The sequence below is a fragment of the Anabrus simplex genome, chromosome 2 (assembly GCF_040414725.1).
Source record: "Anabrus simplex isolate iqAnaSimp1 chromosome 2, ASM4041472v1, whole genome shotgun sequence".
NCBI lineage: Eukaryota > Metazoa > Arthropoda > Insecta > Orthoptera > Tettigoniidae > Anabrus > Anabrus simplex.
The window spans coordinates 928,100,910-928,128,734 of record NC_090266.1 but is presented as its reverse complement, the minus strand read 5'-3'; the positions used below and the strand labels follow the sequence as shown (position 1 = coordinate 928,128,734).

The 27,825-nt window shown below is 39.6% G+C and overlaps 1 protein-coding gene across 1 annotated transcript in view; it reads left to right on the top strand.

Moving 5' to 3' along the window:
• Positions 1 to 27,825, top strand: part of ebo (ellipsoid body open) — a 515,097-nt gene that overhangs the window by 233,644 nt on the left and 253,628 nt on the right. Inside the window, exon 9 of the mRNA XM_067141696.2 lies at positions 17,540 to 17,648. Coding sequence (XP_066997797.2) covers positions 17,540 to 17,648 — 109 coding nt within the window. The remainder of the gene's footprint in view (positions 1 to 17,539; positions 17,649 to 27,825) is intronic.

The following is a 27,825-nucleotide window of genomic DNA, read 5'->3' as shown; positions in this document are numbered from 1 at the left end:
GTGCATTTGCGAGCTCTCTCATCGACATTTGAAGACGATGTTGGAGTCAGTTAGTAATAACTGTCGACTGCTGTTCTTTAAAGAAAATTTGGAATGAAAGAGGATAACACATTTTTGTAATAAATACGTAAATAACGTGGCCGATAGCAGTTGTTAAATTGTTAAAAATAAAGGCTGAAGTAAACGATCTCTTAATTTTAATGTTAGGTCTATATACTGAAACTAAGTAAAATGTGATACACCGCAAGATAAGGCAGAGTGCATCACTGATTTCAGAGGATAATTTTTATTTTCTCGTGTCTAGTTAAATTTCAGAAAGGCTATTCCCATGAAAATTTGTTGTGAGGATGTTATCATTTCTCTACATACGTTTGAAATGTTTTCATGATACATATATGGTTTGGTTAGCTGACAACGTTTGAAGAAGAAAACTGAAATGTTCGCCACGGAAGCCTCTGGAGTGATACCGGTACTGTATTTCCCTGAATCCAAGACGTTTTTTTCTCAAAATCTCATGTGAAGAATCGAGGGTCGTCTTGCATTTGCGACCTAGGCAGGGGAACACCACTGGCAATTACCGTGGTAACCACGCTGCTGCTTTTCACACGCGCACACACCCATGCGCATACACAAAACTCGTTGACAATAAACGACCGCCTCTTTATTATACATCGCTAGCCGCGGCAACCGGTTGTACAGTGCCTCTGTGTAACGTCGCTGGATCTCAGGAAATTTTGAAGAGAGAATGACGTTTTATTAGCCTCTACAGAAACTTTTCTCAAATATGCAGAATGGCATCAAAACATGCGAGCCTTCAAATTCTTAGAAAGGCCACGGCTCAGTGGCAGAGTTATAATGTGTCTACTGTACCTGACGCTTAAAAAAAGTTTTATAGACAGCGGGAATATTTTTGTTTTTGTGATGTATCGTCGTATTGTAAAGATACGTGGAACACGTATTGCCGGCAAATTTTCAACGGGTTCTCGTCGTTATTATGATGCCAGTTTTCAGTTAATGGTTATTAAACACTCAGAATGTAGAATAATTGTACAGCCGCAAGAAAATTTGTCATAGGGGTAACTAAAGCCAATATTCTGCGTTAGCGTGAAGACAAAGATAGCTAAAAAATCTCTTATTTTACAAACGGTGCGTGTAGTGGTCTGCAACAAGCACGCTTTAAAGAAGTTGAAGATGAATTTGTGGGGTACGTGCATGAAAAATGGAAGGGTGGAATGGCCATACCACAGCAGTAAACTCATTCGATGACTTTCAACGTCCGCGATTAGGCCTACCCGCTGAAGTTGGCTGAACCTGGCGAGACGAGTGTATAACGGGCGGTTGTAGCTGATGCTGAGTAAAAGTAACAGTTTTATAGACGGCAGGAGTATTTTCTTTGTTGGATTGTCGTATTGTAGAGACGTGTGGAATAGATATTGCCGGCAACGGGTTCTCTTCGATATTATGATGCCAAATTTAAGTTAATAGTTATTAAACCCGTGGAAGTAAAGAATAATTGTGCAGCCGCAATAAAAACCCGGCATATCTAAAGCCATTGTTCGGCGTTTGTGTGAAGACAGATGGTCTAAAAATGTGTAATGTTCAAGAAAGGCATTCATATGATTTTACAAAGTACATTTTAAGCCTGATTTAAAAATTTGAAGAAAAAAGTGGGTTCGTATTGCATTCAGAGTCGTCTTGGATGAAATTAAACATACGCTTTCACGTAGTATCAGATTTCTAAAAATAATAAACAAGTAAGTCGTCGTTTGGATATCATCCACAAAAATGCAAATTTTGAACAAACTGATTGCCCTTTCATACCGACTTTAATGTGTATGGGGGTTTTTCCGACATTTACAAAAAAAAAAATGGACATAATGACAATCCGCTATAGTGAGTAAATTTTTCGCTGTTATGAAGTCTTGCTATAGCAGTCTCCTTTTGTATTATAATGAATGTATGTATCTCCAACCCTTCTTCCATTTCTCTATCGGGACTGGTATGAATTGAGATGAGTCTTTGTAGCAAGTTTTTATGACCAGATGCCCTTCCTTACAAATAGCAAGCTTTAAAAGCTCCATTATATAAACCTGTATTGACTTGAAAATAAAGCAGCGAGATATTTAAGATTAAGTACTTAAATATTATATTTAGCAGTCCACCTATCCAATACATGTTACGTACATTTATCTAGTACATGTTTCTTCCCCTAGTGGACATCATCAGCTGGAGTGCTTAAGCAAATATACATAAGATATAAAATCACATTTTAAAATGGTAAGACAAAAGTTAAAATTCACTATGTTACAACGAAGCACACATAATGAACTGCTGTATTGCGAACACTGCAGGGTTTTCTTAAGTCCTCTTGTGGTCAAATTGTGTTGAGAATGCATTAAATTTAATCCAAGGAGAATGTCCATAAAATTCTTAACTAAGTTTTGAAGATCATAGAAAACTTTCTGGTACTAAGTCTGAAAATACTGAGTGGAAACTGGCACTGTTGTTTAAAATTTTTCTTGAATGAGGCGTATGAAATATCACAAAATAAAGATTCTTGACAAATCTTTTGGAAAGTGCTGCTTATTAATTCAGTTCAAAAGGTGAATCACTTCTGGATTTTAAGTCACAATGGTCTGAGAACGATAAAGCAGGCCATAGAATCTGATACTGTTAAATTAACTCCTCCTCTTGTCTGATGGGTTGTTTAAGTTCCCTGCGGGATTTTTCCTTTGGTCTAGATATATATGAAAATTTCTTCATATATATTCAATAACTGGCTTCTGTTTAAAGTTTTCATGAATTTGAAGTCAGTGTCTATATTGTGAACGCATGGCCGTAATCAATCATATGATCACACATCGCTGAATATTATATTTCTTGGCCCTGGCATGCTCCTGATACCTTGTATTAAAATTCCTTCCAGTCTGACATACATACGTAGTGCTACAGTTACCACATTGCAATTTATACACACCTAAATTATGGAATTTATTATCCCTGTGCACACTATGTGTGTTATGAAATAATTTTGGAGTTCGTGTTATTGGTCCTAAAAGCAATTATTAAATTACGTCTCTTGAATAAATTGGTGATTTTGCACATCTTACTGCTATTAACCCCTTAAGCGGGGAGATCGGTACACACCGGCTCACTCCCAGGTGGGGAGTGATTTAGCTGATTGAAGAAAATATTTAATTACTTAATTAAAAACAATCTTAGACTAAAATGAACTATTGAAGGGCCCTAAGAGAAATATTTACTTGAATATAATGTATTTAATTGTTGAAAAATTCTATTTTAATTTTTCAATACTTTGTGCAAAAACGTACTAAGTGCTTTCACACTGTGATATCGAGATTGCTTCTTCCTAATAGCAAAGCTCTCTCTGGTTTTCGTTTATACAGTAATTTTTACCTGAATATTTTAGACTGTTTACTATCAATCTCTGCCTGGAAATAAATGTTTCTGTATATGTAAATTGTAGATTTACAAAGTTTACATGTACATGAAAGATTTACAATGGAATAAATTATAATACTAAAAAAAATTTCTGTTATGTTGGTTAGTGCTTTTGAGGGATCAAGTTTATATAGCCTACCTACAATTCATAAGTGACACACACACGGACTATATTACACTACAATACAGGTAATATTTAAAGTATTTACAATCTTCACAGTGTTATGTCTTTTACAGTTTTTCATTATGATACACACGGAAGCATATCATATTATATAACCTGTCTCGGCTTCGCATAATTTATATGGTTCCATTCCAAAACTCGATCGTTTTCTTGGTACGTAAACTTTCCAACCTAGCCACCCTTTCCATAGCAAGAGGTTCTCATCAATTGCACTTTGCCATCAGGGGTATAATCTTCCGAAAATTTTGCTAACAGGTGGTCAGATACTGGATTTATCTTTTATATTTTGGGAGGAAGTTGTCCATTATTCACCTCATTGTCAGAGATATGTAAAAAGCTGTTGAGGAAAATCTAATAATAATAATAATAATAATAATAATGTTATTGGCTTTACGTCCCACTAACTACTTTTACGGTTTTCGGAGATGCTGAGGTGCCGGAATTTAGTCCCGTAGGAGTTCTTTAGGACTTTCTTTGTCCATTTTCAGTATAAGTTGACGAAGAACTCGCCAGGGTTGAATTGTAATCAGTATTATCGTCACAACTGTCACTGTCTTGATCACTACTTGAACTGGAATTGAACAAGTCTCTTTTGCGACTGCTGAACATTCACATCAGCTATGCCTGAACCCTGTATATTTGAGCCTGCAGTACTAACTCCAGGTAAGTTCCTGTCACGAATTCCCCTTCGACAAAACTTACTTCACTATTATCTTTATTCTCCCCACTAAATTCCAACATTTCGTTTATCATGACCCGTAAATCACCTTCCTCTAACGTTGAGGGCCGGTAATTTGTTATAGATATTTTAGCGGAAAGAAATTAAGAGAAAGGATTGAATAGAACCCTGGTCTCTGCAGTTTGGACGGAAATCATAAATTGAGCCTGTATTACAGATGTGTACGATCATAAGTGTTGTGTTACTCGCGGTAAACACACTCTCCAGGTAAACACACTCTCCAGTCGTGAAGGAAGAACTCAAAACTGGGTATAATAAATCAGGTCACAGTTCTAAAATGTCATTAGAGAGGTCTGTTCAGTATCATAATCTCTAGAAATCTCTTCTACAGCAATATTATTACATCCAAGGGATGATTAGGCAAGGAGTTAAAGCTTCAGCACGAATCTGTTAGGCCTCAGGTCATTCTTGACCGGACGTAAGCTGCGTTCTTTACGATGCCACTCGTGGATGACACGTTGGTATTGGGAGAACATAGTTGAAAAAATTCACATCAGGGGGTAGACTTATCCAGAATACGTAGCTGAAAAAGAAATAAACCGCTGCAGGCAGGCAACTGAGAAAAAAAAATTGCATTGGCGGATATATCCCCGTTCCCCGCTAAGCAAGCGATTTGTAGCTGCGGATCTCACCGCATTGCCCACTGAACGGGTTAAACATGAATGTGACAAAGTTATTTTTTTCTTCCTTCTTCTATTGTCTCAGTAAAGTAGTAACGGGTTTGTTTTTTATTTTATTAATAATCCTATTTACAAACTCTTTATTGTAACCATTATTATATGTTATGTAACAGATGGTATTGATTTCTTTTTTGAGATCCGAAGCTGAAGAAGGGTTACATTAAATGCTCTGTAGACTATACTGAAAAAAAAAAACAACGGGTCCTTTATGAGCTCCCGGGTGTGTGGAATCATTTTTAATCATGTTAGTAGTTTGCATTAGGTTCCTATATATACTGTGTGATCAAAAGTACCCGGACACCTGGCTGAACATGATGTACAAGTTCGTGGTGCCCTACATCGGTAATGCTGGAATTCAATATGGTGTTGGCCCACCCTTAGCCTTGATGACAGCTTCCGCTTTCGCAGGCATACGTTCAATCAGGTGCTGAAGGTTGCTTGGGGAATGGCAGCCCATCCTTCACGGAGCGTTGCACTGAGGAGAGGTAGTGATGTCAGTCGGTGAGGCCTGGCACGAAGTCGGCGTTCCAAAACATCCCAGAGGTGTTCTATAGGATTCAGATCGGGACCCTGTGCAGGCCAGTCCGTTACTGGGATGTTAGTGTCGTGTAACCACTGTTCCGTAGTAATAAATTTGGAGCTTAATCTATAAGGAAAATAATTTATGGTACAGGAATATTTCCTAACACCATTATTGACAAAAAAACTTCCACTGGTTCATAAAAACACACACCTTGTGCACTTCACGACTGTCATCTGTTTTGAAACAAAACTTAAGGGAGGGCTGTCATGATACCAACCACTACAAACACATAACAGGATAGAAATCAAAATTCTCTTAACATCCTCCCCACCTTGCAATTTTGTTTACACTAATCCACAGATAAAATTGCAACACAATGAAAATAGACAGCAGCATTCTACAATAAAACATTACAATCTTTCATTTGACACTGATTTTCATACAATGCTTGTCTCTTCTGGAGTATTTATAAGTCCAAACGTTTTGGTGTTTTCACTATTCTACCACTTCTTGTAGACTTCACTTTTGGATTTGCCACTGCATCAGATGATCCGTGCGAAGCCTTCTCTGGATGTATCTCCAGGATAGAATCTGGCCGATTGCTCTGCACTACTGCAGATTCATCTGATGAGGCGACTTCTAAGGGATAAAGTCTTTGAACTGGCCGCACCCTCTCGCCCGCAGCCGTTCTCAGTTTGACAACCCTGACGACGCCATCCTTACCAGGGTACACCACCTGGATGACACCTAGTGGCCAATCGGCTCGTTTGATGTCATCAGCTCCGATCAGCACGTCGTCTCCAACGTTCACTTTGTTGGATGTCCTACCTCCCTGTTGAGTAAGAAGAGCCAGGTATTCTTTGCGGAACCTCTGCTGAAGATCGTCCCGCAGTTTCTGTAGATAACGCCATCTTAATTCTATTCCTTTTCTGTCGATGGCATCCAAATCTGGCACATCAGTGCTGGGTATCTCGTGAAGAAAATCAGCTGGTTTCAGTGGTTTCAGATCGTGTAATTCATCGGATACATATGTCAATGGCAGTGAATTTATAATAGCTTCACAGTCACACAGTATCATGTTTAACTCTTCGCAAGTAACCGAAGCCTTGCCCAAATTACGACGAAGTAGCTCTTTCACCATTCCAATAAGCCTTTCCCACCACCCTCCCCACTAAGCAGCAGTGGGTGGGTTGAATTTCCAAGTTATTCTTTCTACAACAGAACTGGAAACTATTTCTTCCCAGTTTAACCCTTGCAAAGCGTGGTTAGCCCCTGTGAAGTTTGTGCCATTGTCGGAGTAGATAACCGACACCCTGCCCCTGCGAGCAATGAATCTTCGTAGGGCTTGTAGGAATGCGTTTGTTGACAGAGAACTGACAAGCTCAATGTGAACTGCTCAGTAGACGGCACAGGTGAATAACACGAGCCATGCCTTTTCTCCAGTCTTCAGATACGATGGTCCAGCAAGATCTACCCTGGTGACTTGAAATACTGCGGTGCAGTTACCAGAAGTCTTCTCTAAGCATTGTTAATAAAGTTTGAAGTCCCACGTGCTTAGACAGGCAATGTTTTTCTATCACCATTCTCTCAACGACGATGTTACCTGAAGGCAGCACAATGGGGCACTTAAAATTTTCTTTATAATCATCATAGGCTAACTTTGTTCGCAGCCTTAGAATTCCCCGACTATCTTCAAAAATCTGAGTCTTCCTTTTCATCTTTTGCTCTATGCTCTCTCTGTTCTCTGTTTGAATACATCTTATCACACACGTTTCTGCCTCGACTACTTCTTCTACAGATAGTTTTCCCTTCCTTTTGGCATCTTGGTTTCGTAGGTTGTAGACAAATCTCAGTGCCCAGCCAATCATGCATAACGTTCTATGGTAACTAGAAAAATAGCAGAGTCTCGATGTAAACTCTTCCTTATCAAATACTGCATTCGTTACAAGAATCTTTCTCTTCTCCTTGTTGACTTCATCCTCAGGAGCCACAATGTCCAATTTAGGCCATCGTTCAGTGTCATCCTTGAGCCATGTGGGACCTTCCCACCACTTACTTTCTACCAGAAACTTTGCGCTCATGCCTCTGGATAGTAGGTCAGCAGGGTTTAAAAACCCTGGAATATGATGCCAATCCTTCGGGTTACTGAACTTGCGTATTTCCTCACAACAATTTCCTACGAATACACTCCAGTTTCCTTTCGTCTTGATCCAGGTGAGCACCACTGTAGAGTCACTCCAAAAGTATGTTTTACAGTCTTGGAGGTTTAATGCCCTTTTCACTTGTGTGCATAACCGAGTGGCTATGACCGCAGCTAACAATTCTAGGCGGGGTATAGTTATTGGTCCTAAAGGTGCAACCCTAGCTTTAGCTTGGACCAGCTGTAATGACACAATAGAGTCCTTTTCTGCCCTTAGGAATATACACGTAGCATATGACAACTTGCTGGCATCAGCAAACACATGAATAGTTAATCCCCTGCAGTCAAATTCCCATGGTACAAGTCTTCTGGGAATCCTGTATTGTTTCAACAAAGGTGTTTCACCCAAGAATTCCCCGACTATGAACTGGTCGATAGACGGCGCAGGTGAATAACACGAGCCACGCCTTTTCTCCAGTCTTCAGATACAATGGTCCAGCAAGATCTACCCCGATGACTTGAAATACTGCGGTGTAGTTAACTCGCTCCTTGGGCAGTGGGGCAGACTGTGTCTCCATTGACTTGGACCGATACCTCTTACATCTGACATAGCTCATTATGATTCGCCTAACCAACTTTCTTCCTCCTATGATCCAGAAGTATTCTCTAAGCATTGTTAATAAAGTTTGAAGTCCCACGTGCTTAGACAGGCAATGTTTTTCCATCACCATTCTCTCAACAACGATGTGTTCTTTGTTATTTGTTCTGGTAATTCCTCGTCCCATCCACATTTTTCTCTCCAGGATTCCTGCATCAATAATTTAGGGACACAGAAAACCAAGTGGATCAAAAATACGTTGTACAGTTGACAGTAAGCTTCTCTTAGAAGTTGAAAGTGTGGTTAGCTCAACTGTATTAATGATACAGAACATCTCATCTGACCGAGCATCCCACATAAGACCAAGTATTGAAACAATGTTCTCTGCCTTTGATTTTTCTGGTGAATTGATTAGCCACCCTCTTGGTTCAAAATGTGCTGAACTCATCATTTTAGTAGATTTTTCAATGAACTCTCTCATCTCTTCTTTGGTTTCACAGCTAGTGACACAATAGTCCACATAGAAAGAATTCTGCAGCTTCTTGGCAGTTTTCAGATCTTCAGCTGAAACTTTACTCAGGTGATGCGTTATCGTTGCTCGTAATAGGAATGGGCTGCACATAACCCCAAACACTGCTCTGCAATGCCGCAATGCGATGACCTCGCCTTTGGAATATACTTTCCACCAGAGAAATCTTAGAAAATCCCTGTCATCCTCATAGAGGCTTATCTGCAGGAATGCCTTTTTAATATCAGCCGTGACCCCTATGGCATGCTTTTGAAACTGCAACAGAAGTTTGGGAATAATCTTGATTAAATTTGGTCCCTTCTCCAAGCATTTATTCAGCAAATTGCCATGTCTGTCCTTTGCCGAGGCATCAAACACAGGCTTAATTTTGGTAGTTAAACTTGATTCCTTAATTACTGCTCTGTGCGGTAAATAGTGGCCTGACGCCTCGTCATTCTCATTTACAGTCTCCACGATTCCACATTCTATCCATTCCTGAATCATATCATCATAATCTTCAAGCTTGTCCAAGTTTACCAATCTTCTAGTGACTGCTTCCAACCTCTTCTCAGCTAACTTCCTGTTATCCAACAATTCTGAATGGCCATCTTTCCAGGGGAGACGAACCTCATATCTCCCTTCTTCATTCATCCTTACAGTTTCATTGAAGTGTTTCACGACTTCCTCTTCCATTTCTTTCTTTGACTGAGACTCTGCAGGGTCCTTTATGCCAATAGCTTCTAACTTCCACAAGTCTGATATATCCATTGCTTTAGCACAAGTGAGACTGACTAGTGACTGATTGCCCTTAGCCAGATCTTGCTGACCCATCACTGTCCAACCTAGCCTGGTTTCCAGTGCATATGTATTTTCATCCAGCTTAATCAGAACTCCTGTAAGCAGCTTCCCCAAAACATCTGCTCCAAGCAACAAATGCACCTCTGGAACATTGACCCCAACATCTGTTAACTGAATGTTTCTAGTTGCAAGAACAGGGTAAAAATGTTGAATTTTTAACCTTGGAACTGTCATAGTACTTGGAGTGGATCCTGATGCAGTTTGGAATTCCTGTGTGATGGTCTGGATAGATTTTTGCCTATTACACTTGACGACCCTCGTCAACTGTCGGTGGTCTCTGTCAGTCAACAGACGAGGTTGGTCTGTACGCTTTCATGCTATACACGTCCCTTCACGTTTCCACTTCAGTATCACATCAGAAACAGTGGACCTAGGGATGTTTAGGAGTGTGGAAATCTCGCGTACAGACTTCTGACACAAGTGACACCCAATCACCTCACCACGTTCGAATTCTGTGAGTTCCGTGGAGCATCCCATTCTGCTCTCTCACGATCTTGAATGACTACTGAGGTCGCTGCTATGGAGTACCTGGCAGTAGGTGGCAGCACAATGAACCTAAGATGAAAAACGTATGTTTTTGGGGGTGTCAGGATACTTTTGATCATATAGTGTATATATATGTGGCATGATTTTTAAGTAAGTACCGTTTTGATATAGAAAAAAAGTAATGGAATTTTATAAACAATTCTTTTTTTTACATGTAAGCCTGTACCTTAAACTACTTCTCTACATAAGTTCCACGCATATTAGGGCACATGTCATATCCTGAAGGCAACTTCTGAATTCCATCCGCATAGAAATCTGTTCAGCGGATGACGAGGAAATCGAAAGAATATATGAAGAGATATAAGATTTAATACAATATGGAAAAGGTGACAAGAATCTAATTGTGATGGGAGACTGGAATGCAGTGGTAGGCCAAGGAGGAGAAGGTAATACAGTAGGATAATTTGGATTGGGACAAAGGAACGAAAGAGGAACTTGGATGGTTGAATTCTGTACTGATCACAATTTAGTCCTTGCCAATACTTGGTTCAAACACCACAAACGACGGCTGTATACGTGGACGAGACCTGGAGACACTGGAAGATATAAAATAGACTTCATTATGATTAGGCAGAGATTCGGAAACCAGGTGTTGGATTGCAAAACTTTCCCAGGAGCAAACATGGACTCTGACCACAACTTGTTGGTCATGAAATGCCACCTGAAGTTGAAGAAATTGAAGAAAGGAAAGAATGCAAAAAGATGGGATCTAGACAAGTTGAAAGAAAAGAGTGTGAGGGATTGTTTCAAGAAACATGTGGCACAAGTGCTAAATGAAAAGGCTGAAGGAAACACAATAGAGGAAGAGTGGATAGTCATGAAAAATGAAGTCAGTAGGGCTGCTGAAGAGATGTTAGGAAGGAAGAAAAGATCAACTAAGAATCAGTGGATAACTCAGGAGATACTAGACCTGATTGATGAATGACGAAAATACAAGAATGCTAGAAATGAAGAGGGCAGAAAAGAATACGGGCGATTAAAGAATCAAGTGGATAGAAAGTGCAAGGTAGGTAAGGAAGAATGGCTGAAGGAGAAGTGCAAGGATGTTGAAGGTTGTATGGTCCTGGGAAAGATAGATGCCGCATACAGGAAAATCAAGGAAACCTTTGGAGAAAGGAAATCTAGGTGTATGAATGTTAAGAGCTCAGATGGAAAGCTACTTATAGGGAAAGACGACAAAGCAGAAAGATGGCAAGAACATATCCAACAGTTGTATCAAGGTAAAGATGTAGATAATTTGGTTCTGGAACAAGAAGAGGCTGTTGATGCTGATGAAATTGGAGACCCAATTTTGAGGTCAGAGTTTGACAGAGCTGTGAGAGACCTAAATAGGAACAAGGCACCTGGAATTGATGACATTCCTTCTGAATTACTGACTGCCTTAGGAGAAAGCAGCATCGCAAGGTTATTCCATTTAGTGTGTAAGATGTAGGAGACAGGAGAAGTCCCATCCGATTTTCAGCAGAATGTAGTTATACCTATTCCCAAGAAAGGCGGTGCTGACCGGTGTGAAAACTACCGCACCATTAGTTTAGTATCTTGTGCCTGCAAAATTTTAACACGTATTATTTACAGAAGACACTTTGGGAGTGGCGACCCGATCGTACTAATAGCCTATATCTGCTTCATTCATTCCATCCCTGACCCGGTCAATGACTGGAAAACAGGTTGTAGGTTTTCATTTTCATTTTCATTTTTCATTTACAGAAGAATGGAAAAACAAGTTGAAGCTGAGTTGGGAGAAGTTCAATTTAGCTTCAGAAGAAATGTGGGAACACGTGAAGCAATCCTGACTTTACGTCTGATCTTAGAGGATCGAATCAAGAAGGACAAGCCCACATACATGGAATTCATAAATCTAGAAAAGGCATTCGATAATGTTGATTGGACCAAGTTATTTACGATTCTGAAGGTGATTGGGATCAGATACCGAGAACAAAGAATTATCTACAATTTGTATAAAAATCAGTCTGCAGTCATAAGAATCGAGGACTTAGAAAAAGAAGCAGCAATCCAGAAAGGAGTGAGGCAAGGCTGCAGTTTGTCCCCCCTCCTCTTCAATGTTTACATAGAACAGGCAGTAAAGGAAATCAAAGAGGAATTTGGAAAGGGAATCACAATCCAAGGAGAGGAAATCAAAACCTTGAGATTTGCCGATGATATTGTTATTTTATCTGAGACTGCAGAAGATCTCGAAGCTGCTGAATGGTATGGGCGAAGTCTTAGGTAAGGAGTACAAGATGAAAATAAATAAGTCCAAAACAAAAGTAATGGAGTGCAGTCGAACGAAGGCAGGTGATGCAGGAAATATTAGATAAATAATAATAATGTTATTTGTTTTACGTCCCACTAACTACTTTTTGGTCTTCGGGGACGCCGAGGTGCCGGAATTTAGTCCCGCGAGAGTTCTTTTACGTGCCAGTAAATCTACCGACATGAGGCTGACGTATTTGAGCACCTTCAAATACCACCGGACTGAGCCAGGATTGAACCTGCCACGTTGGGGTCAGAAGGCCAGCGCCTTAGCCGTCTGAGCCACTCAGCCCGGCACGAAATATTAGATTAGGAAATGAAGTCTTAAAGGAAGCAGATGAATATTGTTACTTGGGTAGTAAAATAACTAACGTGGCAGAAGTAAGGAGGACATAATATGCAGACTAGCACAAACAAGGAAGATCTTTCTTAAGAAAAGAAATTTGCTCACTTCAAACACTGATATAGGAATTAGAAAGATGTTTTTGAAGACTTTCGTGTGGAGCGTGGCATTGTATGGAAGTGAAACCTGGACAATAAGTAGCTCAGAAAGAAAGAGAATAGAAGCTTTTGAAATGTGGTGTTACAGAAGAATACTGAAGGTGAGATGGATAGATCGAATCACGAATGAAGAGATACTGAATCGAATTGGTGAGAGGAGATCGATTTGGCTAAATTTGACAAGAAGAAGGGATAGAATGATAGGAAACTTCTTAAGACGCCCAGGACTTGTGCAGTTGGTTTTTGAAGGAAGTGTAGGTGGTAAGAACGGTAGGGTAGACCAAGGTTTGAATATGACAAGCAGATTAGAGCAGATGTAGGATGCAGTAGTTATGTAGAGATGAAAAGGTTAGCACAGGATAGGGTGGCACAGAGAGCTGCATAAAACCAGTCTATGGACTGTTGACTCAAACAACAACACGGAAATCTGCTGCTTGATATGCCAGCCACTACTGCACGGTCATTTTTAGGTCATGGCACTGACCTTCTAAATGGTTTTTCAGGCGCAGGGACAAGTGATAGTCACTAGACATTAGGTCACGACTATACGGAGGATGATCAAATTGTCCCCAACCAAATGGAGCGATGAGGTCTCGGGTTCGATCAGCCATGTGAGGTCGCACATTGTCATGAAGCAAAAGAATCCCCCTTGTGAGTGTGACAAGCCGTTCGTTTTGAATTGCGGAGCACACCTTCCGTTGATCTAGGCGTCCTGACACAATTTCATAAAGAACACTCCTTTCAATTTCAGGCAACTCATAACTTAATGACAAAAACCTAAAACATCGTTTTCTAGAACATTTGCATCAACTTTTTGGACCAAGTCGTCAGTATTGACATACGGTCGCCCACTACGTTTCCCGTCGCAGACATTTAGTATGGCCTTCTATAAATGCTCTAACCCATGTTGCTACCATTCCTTCGCTCATAGTGTGTTCTCCATACACTTCACTAATCTGTAGATGAATTTCAACAGCTTTCATGCCTTTTCCATTTAAAAATTGAATCATAGCGCGCACTTCACACTCGGTGGGACCGTTAATTGTCAGAGGCATTTTCAGTACACACAAACTTAAATACGGTCAAATGCTTCTGTAATGGCGTTTGTGGCTAGCCTATAGATGTACATACTGAGTGTGCATGCTCTGAACGACGATTGAAGCGCCGCATTGGCCATATTTAAAAACGGTACTTGAAAAACTTGCTTGGTATGTAATGAATAATAGGTTCTTATATTTTCTAGTAATTTTTAGATTTATATAATTAAAATTATTATCAGCTTCTGAAGTGAGTGTGAGTTTGACATATGGATCAAGGGAATTAAGAAGATTCAAAAGGTTCAGACCATAAGTCATTCTTTCATCTAGTATTGCAAAGAAATCATCCACATACTTAGAGCAATGATACAAACCATCTAGTTTATGAATAATTTTAATCTTTTCGATGTGGTTAATATAAATTTCTGCTAAAATGCCTGACGCTGGGGCACCCATTAGGAGACCTTTTTGTCAATAAATTTTATTATTAAACATGAAATAGTTGTTGTTAGAGATGAAGTCCAGAGCAATTATGAACTCTCCTATTTCTTGAAGATTCAAATTACTAAAGGGAACCAAGTTATCTTTAATAACACTGATAATTTCCTTTATACGTTGTTTGGATATATATTTTTTATATCAGAGGAGTGCATCGTGTGATGGGAATTTAGCTTTAGATTTTCGGCAGCATTACAGAATTCAACAGAATTCTTTATAGATTTGTTAGTGTCAGATTTGAAACGTGGGTTAAGAAATTTGTTAATAAACTGTGACACCTTATTAGTTGGACTATTTTTGTAATTTTCAATAGGTCTGATAGGTACTCCAGGTTAATGTATTTTGGGCATCACTCTAGTGGTAGGAAGTCTTGGGATTTATGCTTTAAAATATTTTGGTTTCCTGTTCATTTAATAGAAATATGTTATTTTTCAATATTTGTTTTAACTTTTAATGGAGTCAATTTGTGGGATTTTTTTAATTATTGAAGCATTAATTTCTTAAAAAAGATTGTTTGGTTTTCTCATTATGTTGGGTTTTATCCATAATGACTGTAACATTGCCTTTATCAGCTTTTGTATCTGAGGTTGTTATCTTGAATTTTACGTTTAAGTTCTTACAATTGTTTGTTGTTGGTGTATTTAGGATCATCTTTTTTATTGGAGCTAACCAAGAAGTCCTTTAATTCCTTTCTAACTTCTTAATTCCCTTGACCCATATGTCAAATTCACACTTGATTCAGAAGTTGATAACAATTTGAATTATTTAGACTTGAAAATTACTAGAAATGATAAGTACCTATTATTCCATATACATAGGAAACCAACACACACTATTAACATGATTAAAAATTATTACACACACCCGGGAGCTCATAAAAGAGCTGTATTTTTTCAGCATGGTCTACAGAGCGTTTAATGTTCCCCTTTCAGCTTCGGATCTCAAAAAAGACATCAATACCATCTATTGCATAGCATATAGTAACGTTTACAATAAAGAATTTGAAGATGGGATTGTTAATAAAGCTAAAAAACAAATCCATTACTACTTTAGTGAAAGAACGGGAGGAGGAAGGAAAAATAATTTTTCCACATTCACATTTAATAGCAGTAAGGCGTACAAATTCACTAATTTATTCAAGAGAAGTAATTTAGGAATTGCCTTCAAGACCAATAACACAAACTCCAAAATATTTCATAACACACATACTGTTAATATTGATGATAAATTTCATAATTCTAGTGTGTATAAATTGCAATTTGTTAACTGTAGCACTACGTATGTGGATCAAACTGGAAGGAAATTTATTACAAGTGAAGTGTTCGGATTAGCCCCGCTAGCTATGTTGTGGGTTGGTAATTATAATTATTATGAAAGATATAAATGGTTCGTGGATGTGACATATTCAAGCGCTGGGTAACGAGAGGTAGAGAGGTATACCGTGGATGGTACAAATGGGGAAGATAAAAATAGCAATGTACAAACAGTCAGGAAAATACAAGGACACTACGGGATGAATGAGAATTGGCAGTTTCGGATGAACAAAATAGATGTATTGAAACACAAGACACAAGAAGTTAGGAATATTACAGCACCAAAATATTGAAAGATTGGAACACTTTTCACAACAAATCATGAAGGAAATATTACGAAGATCGTTGACAGTGAGAATTTTGATTTCATCAGAAAAACTTTTACAATTGCATTCATTAAACAGAATAGATATTTCCCAACTAACTGTACAACGAGAAATAAGAAACATTATGGAAGATAGGAAAAACAATAGAATAGGAGAATGAACAAAAGATTAGCATTTAAAATTACAAATTGCCGGGCTGATTGGCTCAGACGGTTAAGGCGCTGGCCTTCTGACCCCAACTTGGCAGATTCGATCCTGGCTCAGTCCGGTGGTATTTGAAGGTGCTCAAATACGTCAGCCTCATGTCGGTAGATTTACTGGTACGTAAAAGAACTCCTGCGGGACTAAATTCCGGCACCTCGGCGTCTCCGAAAACCGTAAAAGAGTAGTTAGTGGGACGTAAAACAAATAACATTAATATTATTATTATTATTATTATTATTATTATTATTATTATTATTATTATTATTATTATTATTATTATTAAATTACAAATTACCAAGTCTGGGCATACAGAAACATTGGATGTAACACAGATATTTAGCCCAACAGGATAAACGTAAACAAGTTCAAGATAAGAGTATTACACAGTACAAGAATGTAAAAAAATTTTGAAGTATCAGAAATTTTTGAGAGTGTTGACACAGAAAGTTCATTTTCACATAAATTCGAACAGCGTTCCAAACAAAGGAATTAGACGTCCAGCTGCTCCCTTATGGATACATAATCGAGTGCAAACACTTGAGAACATAGTCATGCAAAGTTTACAATACCTCATAGTTGAATAATAAGTCTCATACTAGTGTGAAAATTGACATCAACATGACACAAAGATGTTGCCCTCCCTCCAAAAGCCAAAGAACGCCTCAAAGTAGCAGGCAAAGAGAGCTAGTTATATAGGCCAGTTGGGAGGTACAGGGGAAATCAGAAACGTCAAGAACATCCATGAAGTGTGTAGAGTCGATGACGTCATCCAGGTTAGTCGCAGGTAATTGCCTGACAGTAGTCCGGTAGCTGTGGCATTGTGCGGATGTCAAACACTGGGAACGAAGCAGCGGAAAATTACGAATGTAGTAGAGGTGAGTTGACAGTGTTATACAAGGTATCAAGAGCATGTCAGGGCCAAACTGGGACTCAAACTGGCTCACCATGGTGTCAGAACATATAGACTTGACACCTTAATGTTCGTGGCCACCAGGCGAGTTCTATATTATAATGAATGAAAATGAAACTTTACTTGATTCATTACTTTTACAAGAGTGCATATGGTGAGCAACATTCTCTGTTGTAAAGCTTGTTTTTCTATAAATCTGATGAATAATTCCATAATTAACCCGAGTCATTTGATAAGTTGTTCTTGAATTTGCTTGCAGGTACAGTGGAGCTCTCTTAGCAGTTGCCAGTGAAGTTCTGAAGCAGTCACAGTTCAGTAAATGGAAGGGATTGCTTGATGAGTTAGATGATGAAAAGCAAGATGCTGACGTAAGTAATTTTTTCCCTCTTATTGTTTCCTTTTTTTTCCCCTTTCTGTTCTTCATAAAGGTCAAAACAGAAATTGAATGAGACGTTCATCAGTACCTAACTTCTTATTGGGGGTGTCAAACGAGGCATATTTGTTTAACTACAGTGGGTTTGTTTCAGTATTTAAAAGAAATATGTTATATGAGTAATAAATGAACCAGCAGTTTGAAGAACGGAACAAGTGCCAAAAAACCAAAATTCGTATTCTTGGTTATAAAATGGGATCGAAAACTATTTGTGTGCTGCTGTAATTGGACCTGGAAATATTTGTCAGTTTGAAGAAGGTGACATGTCCTGGTTTTGTTTCCTTCTTCAAACTGATACAGAGCTTGTGATGAATAATTGGTTAGTTATCACTACTACTAACACACACCCAGTCGCTATGTTTTGCTCTTGTACGTGGGGCTTTAGGCACAATTTCACAGTAACTCTTATCAGATAAACTGTCACTTTCACTTAAAATCCCTTCTTTAGTATTATCATAATTGCCATCACTGTCTAAATCACATGGGAGGGATGAACAGGGTGGTCGCCCTGGCTCCATGAGGCATAGAGCTGTCATTTAAATCAGCAATTTGAAGAAGGGAACAAATCGAAAAAGTGGTTATTGAGAAAATCTGTTTCATTTAACTCAGCAATAGCATTGCTATCACTGGCCTTTACTGCACCGTGAATTATGGCTAGGAGACCGACTGACACTTGATGAAATGTTTGGGCTTTCAGAGGCTACAATTGGGCAATAAATAAGTATACAAGTTCTTAGAAGGAGAGTTGTAAACAAGCCACATTCCTGTTCTGTTCATAGAAGTTTGCAAAAAGGAAACCCTTGCAGGGGTGATAAAAATATAAGCTAGTACATGTGACTCAGTGCGCTGCGTTTGTCTCATTATTTAAGCTGAAGGCCTGGCCAGTGCTCGTGAAAACGTCATGTCAAATGAGTCGAGTGGGTTAAGTAGTGTCGTTCTGTCCAGTGAGACTGACCCTCTGTTGGGGTGTAGTATGTTCTTTTCTGTAAAATAATTCCATGATTTATGAAACTGACTTTATTGCTAATGCTAGAAGCTTCTTCCTAAAGTTGCTGCAGTTTGATTCATGGTGAAGATGTGTGAAATTTATGAAATGGGATGCTTTATCTTTCGGATTCCATGTTAAGAATTTATACGTTAGGTCTCATGGCAGATATTCATTAGATTTAAATTCATCTGAATTTGCTTAATTGGTTTCTTTCTTTTCCTTATTCATAGTCCACAAACTCTGTGCACCAAATTTTTACATTTTGTTTTATTCCAGAATAAAAACAGGTAGATATATTTTGTGTTCCAAATTTGAATTTAAAATCAAAATTACCCCATCATTATTCTCTCAGGAAATTTAGATATCATGGGTCCGTGATATCAGGGCGATCACATGGGAGGGGTGAACAGGGTGGTCGCTCTGGCTCCATGAGGCATAGATATGACCCTCTCTCCCTCTGTCCCTCCCTCCCATATCACCTTGAAGAAGGGAATGAATCGAAAAAGTGGTTATTGAGAAAATCAAAATAAACTTCTTTCTTTTCGTATTTATGATTTTTTCTTAATCTAAATTTTATGCGAGTTTCTTTATATTAACCCAATTATCTTGTCCTCTGTGCCATGTCTATCAGAAATTTGATTTCGGCCACCTGAACTTTACTCTTATCTTGTTTTGTTGTTGCCCATGTACCTGCTGCCTATGTTAATATTGGCGTACAATAGGTCAACGACAAGAATTCTTTACATTTCCTTGGAACTTCTTGCTTCCACAGTATACCCCTCATGGTCTGGTAAAAGCCATTTGCTTGTTCTCTCTTTCCAATCACCTCAGTAATCTTCCCATCTTGTATGATTACACCTTTCAAAAATTCAAAACTTTTTCCAACTTCTATTGTATTTCCATTTACACGTACCTACATTCCTCCCTCCCTCCCTCCCTCCCTCCCTCCCTCCCATATCACTTTATTCCATACACAGTGGAACCTCGATTCTCCGTTTTCTGAGGGACCATGGAAAAAAATCGTACAACATGGGAAAACTGAAAATCTGGGAACGAATGGAAACCATCAACAATTTGGCTAAACATCACAGAAATGAAATATGTATAATTATAATCGTACAAACACTCCTAAACCAAACCAAACCAAACCAAACCAAACCATGTTCCCAATGGGCCTTCGCCTATCAAGCTACCAATGCTCAGCCCGAAGGTTGCAGATTACGAGGTGACACATCGTCAGTGTGATGAATCCTCTCGGTCATAATTCCTGGCTCTCTAGACCGGGGTCGCCATCTCACCGTTAGATAGCACCTCAGTTAAAGGTAATCACGTAGGCTGTGTGAACCAGGGAACCAGCCCTCATATCCAGGTAAGATGCCTGACTTGGTCGAAAATCGAACCTAGGCGGCCCTCCGCGTGAGGGGCAGGCAAGTTAGACGACAGGCCCAGGTTCAAACATTAATTACCAGTATGTGAGTTAAAAATCTATATACTTTACATTCAGTTTTACCGGGGAAATTTAGTCAGTTTTCCGTGAAAAGTACTTTCAGTTCAGCAACATTGATCAGCCAAACTCTTCGAAAAATGTAATAATGATACAGATGTTGATTCCCTTAGGGAATCTGAAATATTTGTTACGAATGAGCAAATTTATAAAACCAATATAAATGGTCCGTTATTGTACATTATAAATTTTCCAGCTGACTCATTCCTGGGTGCCAGCGTTTCGCCCCCGTGTGCTAGGCTGGGTTCATCAGTTGGTACCTAGCACACCTACCAAGACTCATGGCTAATGCATTATTAAATGTTGAACATTAATTTACCACCTATTCAATACTGGTTAAGTCTTTATGACTATGTGTTGTTTGAGTCATCAGTCCATAGACTGGTTTGATGCAGCACTCCATGCCACCCTATCCTGTGCTAACCTTTTCATTTCTACGTAACTATTGCATCCTACATCTGCTCTAATCTGCTTGTCATATTCATACCTTGGTCTACCCCTACCGTTCTTACCCCCTACACTTCCTTCAAAAATCAACTGAACAAGTCCTGGGTGTCTTAAGATGTGTCCTATCATTCTATCTCTTCTTCTCGTTAAATTTAGCCAAATTGATCTCCTCTCACCAATTCGATTCAGTATCTCTTCATTCGTGATTCGATCTATCCATCTCACCTTCAGCATTCTTCTGTAACACCACATTTCAAAAGCTTCTATTCTCTTTCTTTCTGAGCCAGTTATCGTCCATGTTTCACTTCCATACAATGCCACGCTCCACACGAAAGTCTTCAAAAACATCTTTCTAATTCCGATATCAATGTTTGAAGTGAGCAAATTTCTTTTCTTAAGAAAGCTTTTCCTTGCTTGTGCTAGTCTGCATTTTATGTCCTCCTTACTTCTGCCATCGTTAGTTATTTTACTACCCAAGTAACAATATTCATCTACTTCCTTTAAGACTTCATTTCCTAATCTAATATTTCCTGCATCACCTGCCTTCGTTCGACTGCACTCCATTACTTTTGTTTTGGACTTATTTATTTTCATCTTGTACTCCTTACCCAAGACTTCATCCATACCATTCAGCAACTTCTCGAGATCTTCTGCAGTCTCAGATAAAATAACAATATCATCCGCAAATCTCAAGGTTTTGATTTCTTCTCCTTGGACTGTGATTCCCTTTCCAAATTTCTCTTTGATTTCCTTTACTGCCTGTTCTATGTAAACATTGAAAAGGAGAGGGGACAAACTGCAGCCTTGCCTCACTCCTTTCTGCATTGCTGCTTCTTTTTCAAAGCCCTCCATTCTTATAACTGCAGACTGATTTTTATACAGATTGTAGATAATTCTTCGTTCTCGGTATCTGATCCCTATCATCTTCAGAATCATAAATAGCTTGGTCCAATCAACATTATCGAATGCCTTTTCTAGATCTACGAATGCCATGTACGTGGGCTTGTCCTTCTTGATTCGATCCTCTAAGATCAGACGTAAAGTCAGGATAGCTTCACGTGTTCCTACATTTCTTCTGCCATAAGACCTATCTGTGTCGGTGCGACGTAAAGCCCCTAGCCACATTTCTTCTGAAGCCAAATTGATCTTCTCCCAACTCAGCTTCAACTTGTTTTTCCATTCTTCTGTAAATAATACGTGTTAAAATTTTGCAGGCATGAGGTACTAAACTAATGGTGCGGTAGTTTTCACACCTGTCAGCACCGCCTTTCTTGGGAATAGGTATAACAACATTCTTCCGAAAATCGGATGGGACTTCTCCTGTCTCATACATCTTGCACACTAAATGAAATAACCTTGCCATGCTGGTTTCTCCTAAGGCAGTCAGTAATTCAGAGGGAATGTCATCAATTCCAGGTACCTTGTTCCTATTGAGGTCACTCACAGCTCTGTCAAACTCTGACCTCAAAATTGGGTCTCCCATTTCATCAGCATCAACAGCCTCTTCATGTTCCAGAACCAAATTATCTATATCTTTACCTTGATACAACTGTTGGATATGCTCCTGCCATCTTTCTGCCTTGTCTTCTTTCCCTAGAAGTGGTTTTCCATCTGAGCTCTTAATATTCATACACCTAGATTTCCTTTCTCCAAAGGTTTCCTTGATTTTCCTGTATGCAGCATCTACCTTTCCCAGGACCATACAGCCTTCGACATCCTTGCATTTCTCCTTCAGCCATTCCTCCTTAGCTACCTTGCACTTTCTATCCACTTCATTCTTTAATCGCCCGTATTCTTTTCTGCCCTCTTCATTTCTAGCATTCTTGTATTTTCGTCGTTCATCAATCAGGTCTAGTATCTCCTGAGTTATCCACTGATTCTTAGTTGATCTTTTCTTCCTTCCTAACATTTCTTCAGCAACCCTACTGACTTCATTTTTCATGACTCTCCACTCTTCCTCTATAGTGTTTCCTTCAGCCTTTTCATTTAGTCCTTGTGCAACATGTTCCTTGAAACAATCCCTCACATTCTTTTCTTTCAACTTGTCTAGATCCCATCTTTTTGCATTCTTTCCTTTCTTCAATTTCTTCAACTTCAGATGGCATTTCATGACCAACAAGTTGTGGTCAGAATCCACGTCTGCTCCTGGGAAAGTTTTGCAATCCAACACCTGATTTCTGAATCTCTGCCTAATCATAATGAAGTCTATTTGATACCTTCCAGTGTCTCCAGGTCTCGTCCACGTATACAGCCGTCGTTTGTGGTGTTTGAACCAAGTATTGGCAAGGACTAAATTATGATCAGTGCAAAATTCAACCAGACGACTTCCTCTTTCGTTCCTTTGTCCCAATCCAAATTCTCCTACTGTACTACCTTCTCTTCCTTGGCCTACCACTGCATTCCAGTCTCCCATCACAATTAGATTCTCGTCACCTTTTACATATTGTATTAAATCTTCTATCTCCTCATATATTCTTTCGATTTCTTCATCATCCGCTGAACTAGTAGGCATATAGACCTGCACTATTGTGGTGGGCATTGGTTTGGTGTCTATCTTGATGACAATAATTCTTTCACTATGCTGGTCGTAGTAGCTTACCCGTTGCCCTATTTTCTTATTCATTATTAAACCAACTCCTGCATTTCCTCTGTTTGATTTTGTGTTGATAATTCGGTAGTCGCCTGACCAAAAATCTTGTTCTTCCTGCCAACGTACTTCACTTATGCCAACTACATCTAACTTTAGCCTATCCATCTCCCTTTTCAGATTCTCTAACCTACCACAACAATTCAAACTTCTAACATTCCACGCTCCGACTCGCAGAATGTCAGTATCCATCTTCCTGATGATCGCCCCCTCTCGTGTAGTCCCCACCCGGAGATCCGAATGGGGGACTAGTTTACCTCCGGAATATTTTACCCGGGAGGAAGCCATCATCAGTACACCATTCATACAGAGAGAGCTGCATGTCCTCGGGAGTTAGTTACGGCTGTAGTTTCCCGTTGCTTTCAGCCGTGTAGCAGTATCAACACAGCTAAGCCATGTTGAGTATTATTACAAGGCCGTATCAGTCAATCATCCAGACTGCCGCCCTTGCAACTACCGAAAGGCTGCTACCGCCCTTTCGATGAACCATTCGTTAGTCTGGTCTCTCAACAGATACCCATCCGATATGGTTGCACCTGCGGCTCGGCTATCTGCATCATTGGGACACGCAAGCCTCCCCACCGCGGCAAGGTCACATGGTTCGCAGAGGAGGTTTATGACTATAACAATTTAATGTCCAATAACGGACCATTTGTATTGGTATTATAAATATAATAATACCAAGCTGAACAACAGTCGACCACGAGTAGTTTTTATTTTTCTAATCTGCCGGGCTGAGTGGCTCAGACGGTTGCGGCACTGGCCTTCTGACCCCAACTTGGCTGGTTCAATCCTGGCTCAGTCATGTCATTACGTTAACTTTGAGTATGGTACGTTTCGCCTGGCATAGCAGGCATCATCAGCCTTAATTCTATCTCCAAGTCAGAGCTAATGGCTAAAGCATACCGTGCAGTGCATTGGCACTGCCGGTCGCTACAATTAGCCTACGCAGTGGCCTCCATGGTATGCACTAGCCATGCGTCTTGGTAGGTGTGCTAAGTACCAACTGATGAGCCCAGCTTAGCACACGGGGGCGAAACGCTAGCAGCCAGGAATGAGTTTGCTGAAAAATTTATAATGTCCAATAACAGACCATTTATATTGGTATTATAAATTTGCTCATTCGGAACAAATATTTCAGATTCCCTTTGGGAATCAACATCTGTATCATCTGATGGCCAAGCAGGCATCAATTTTTGGTAGTGAGACAGTCTCTCATAGTGCATTGGCACTACCGGTGGCTACAATTAGCCTACGCAGTAGCCTCCACGGTATGCACTAGCCATGCGTCTTGGTAGGTGTGCTAGGTACCAACTGATGAGCCCAGCCTAGCACATGGGGGCAAAACGCTAGCAGCCAGGAATGAGTTAGCTGGAAAATTTATAATGTCCAATAACGGACCATTTGTATTGGTATTATAAATATAATAATACCAAGCTGAACAACAATCGATCACGAGTAGTTTTTATTTCTCTAATCTGCCGGGCTGAGTGGCTCAGACGGTTGCGGCACTGGCCTTCTGACCCCAACTTGGCTGGTTCAATCCTGGCTCAGTCCGTTGGTATTTGAAGGTGCTCAAATACGTCAGTTTCATGTCGGTAGATTTACTGGCACGTAAAATAACTCCTGTGGGACAAAATTCCGGCACCTCTGTGTCTCCAAAAATGGAAAAAGTAGTTAGTAGTACGTAAAGCCAATAACATTATTTTATAATTCTCTAATCTAATAAATTAAGGCACATTCAATACAAAAGTGTCCAACATGATAGCAAAATCCCTTCTTTTTTTAAAAAAAATCTTCCTTTGTAATTTGGTCACCGGTATACTGTACGTAGTCAGTTTCTGGAATTCTTGTACCGTGTAAATCAGGCCTACACTGACTTTTAAAGGTTATGTTGAACTCGAGAATATGGTTTTCAATGTAAGTATCGGTTCTCAAAAGTTCTCGAATGCATTATATTCAATTCTGTCCATCACTAATCACTAGAGCTGGGATTTCTATTTAATTACATATTTTGTTCCTTGCTATTTAGGTGATGGGAAAAGTCATATGTTCACAAAACACTATGTTGGGGCCAAATTTCATTGTACATACTTTTTATATTCGTGGGTATTCTACATATTCATAGTGATATTACATAAAATGGAAATGGAAATGTAAATCCAGAAGGTGAGTTGTTGGTGGAATTTTGCGTGAGGAATCAAATGATTGTTGGAAACACCTGGTTTAGGAAGAAGAACAGTCAGAAGGTTACAAGGTATGGTTGGGGTGACAGACGAACAAAGACCATGATTGATCATATAATCATAGAGAGAGAACACCGGAAGAACCTTTTAGATGTAACAGCCATGCCTGAAGAGGCCTTTGGTGGAGATCATAGAGTTGTGATAGGAAAATTGAAAGTGGGAAAGATTGAAAAACCCCCATTAAGAAGAGAGAAAAGAATTAAAGTATGGAAGTTGAAGGAGAAAAGCATAGAAGAAGAATTTCAAAGGGAAATAATACCCTTGGTACCCAGGACGGAGGTGGGGAATGTTGACGATGAATGGAAAAGATTTAAGGAAGCACTGGTTGGATGTGCAGAAAAGGTATATGGTAGAACATCAGGAAATGTGAAAGACAGAGTGACACACTGGTGGAATGGTAGGGTAAAGATTAAAGTGAAGGAAAAGAAAATGGCATGGAGAGCATGGAAAACATCTAGGACTGAAGAAAGTAGAAGAAAATATGTGGAGGCAAAGAATTTGGCCAAGAAAGTAGTGGAGGAAGAAAAGAGGAAAAACTGGGCGTCATTCACACAGAAATTGAGAGATGATGTGCAGGGCAGCAAGAAATTACTCTATGGTATCGTAAGAAACAAAAAGAGAGATCAAGTAAACACCAGACTTGTGAAGGATGAAGGTGGCATAATATTAACAAAGCCAGAAGAAATAAGAAAACCGGGCGAGTTGGCCGTGCGCGTAGAGGCGCGCGGCTGTGAGCTTGCATCCGGGAGATAGTAGGTTCGAATCCCACTATCGGCAGCCCTGAAGATGGTTTTCCGTGGTTTCCCATTTTCACACCAGGCAAATGCTGGGGCTGTACCTTAATTAAGGCCACGGCCGCTTCCTTCCAATTCCCAGGCCTTTCCCATCCCATCGTCGCCATAAGACCTATCTGTGTCGGTGCGACGTAAAGCCCCTAGCAAAAAAAAAAAAAAGAAATAAGAAATAGATGGAGAGAGTATTTTCAGAAGTTGCTGAACATAAGAACTGATGACAGTCATTCAATGGACAATCAGGAAAGGCAATTAGTTGATGAAGAAATGGATAAAGAAATTACAATGAATGAAAGATGAAGAATGGAAAAACTGCTGGAATAGATGAAATTTCAGTGGAGATGATAAAGGCAGCTGGAGCTGTAGGCCTGCAGTGGACATATCAGGTTCTCAGGAATGTCTGGGAAAATAAGGAGGTCCCTGAGGATTGGCAAAAAGGAATAATCATCCCAATTTTCAAGAAAGGCAATAATAAAGTTTTGAAGAACTACAGGGGAATTACTATCCCATGTTGCTAAGATAATGGAAAGGATACTGGAAAGTAAAATAAGGTTGAGGGTTGAGAATCAGATACAGGAAAATCAGTTTGGTTTCAGAAGTTGAAGGTCAACAATAGAGCCGATTTTCATTATGAGAAAACTAATGGAAAAGCAATGGGAGTACGGGAATGATATGGTGATGACGTTCATTGACATTGAAAAGGCATATGACAGTGTCCCCAGGACTAGAGTTTGGGACAGTCTAGTGCAAAAAGGAATTGGACAGAGATTAATAAAAATGATCATAGCATTGTACAAGGAATGTTGTAGTTGCATGCAAACACAAGTTGGCAGGACAAGTTGGTTCAAAATAACTAGTGGGCTGAGACGGGGAAGTGTTCTATCACCAATCTTGTTTACAATAGTAATGGATGACATCACGAGAACAGCAAAAGCAGCATATGGAGGAAGAGAAATGAACATGTTATTATTTGCAGATGATATTGTGATTTGGGGAGAAGACAACAGGAAGGTTCAAGAACAGTTGGATGTGGTGAATGGGAAGATCGAAGAATATGGATTGAAAATAAGTGTAGAAAAGAGTAAAACTCTTGTTATGACTAGAGGGGAGAAAGGAGGGAAAGGTCAGATTAGACTTGCAGACAAGCCCCTGGAAGTAGTGGAAAAGTTCAAATACCTGGGGAGTGAATTAATGGAGAATGCTCGACTGGATGCTGTGAGATTAGTAAGAGAATTCAAGCTGGAAGTTGTTTCTATCATAGTGTAAGAAACATGTTATGGGACAAAGATGTGCCAATGGAAGCAAAGGATACTATGTACAAGATGTATTACATACCCATAACAACTTACGGAGCGGAAACTAGGACATTGACAAAGAAGGGCGAGAGTCTAATACAGGCAGCCAAAATGAAGTTCACCGAGCTCGATAGCTGCAGTCGCTTAAGTGCGGCCAGTATCCAGTATTCGGGAGGTAGTAGGTTCGAACCCCA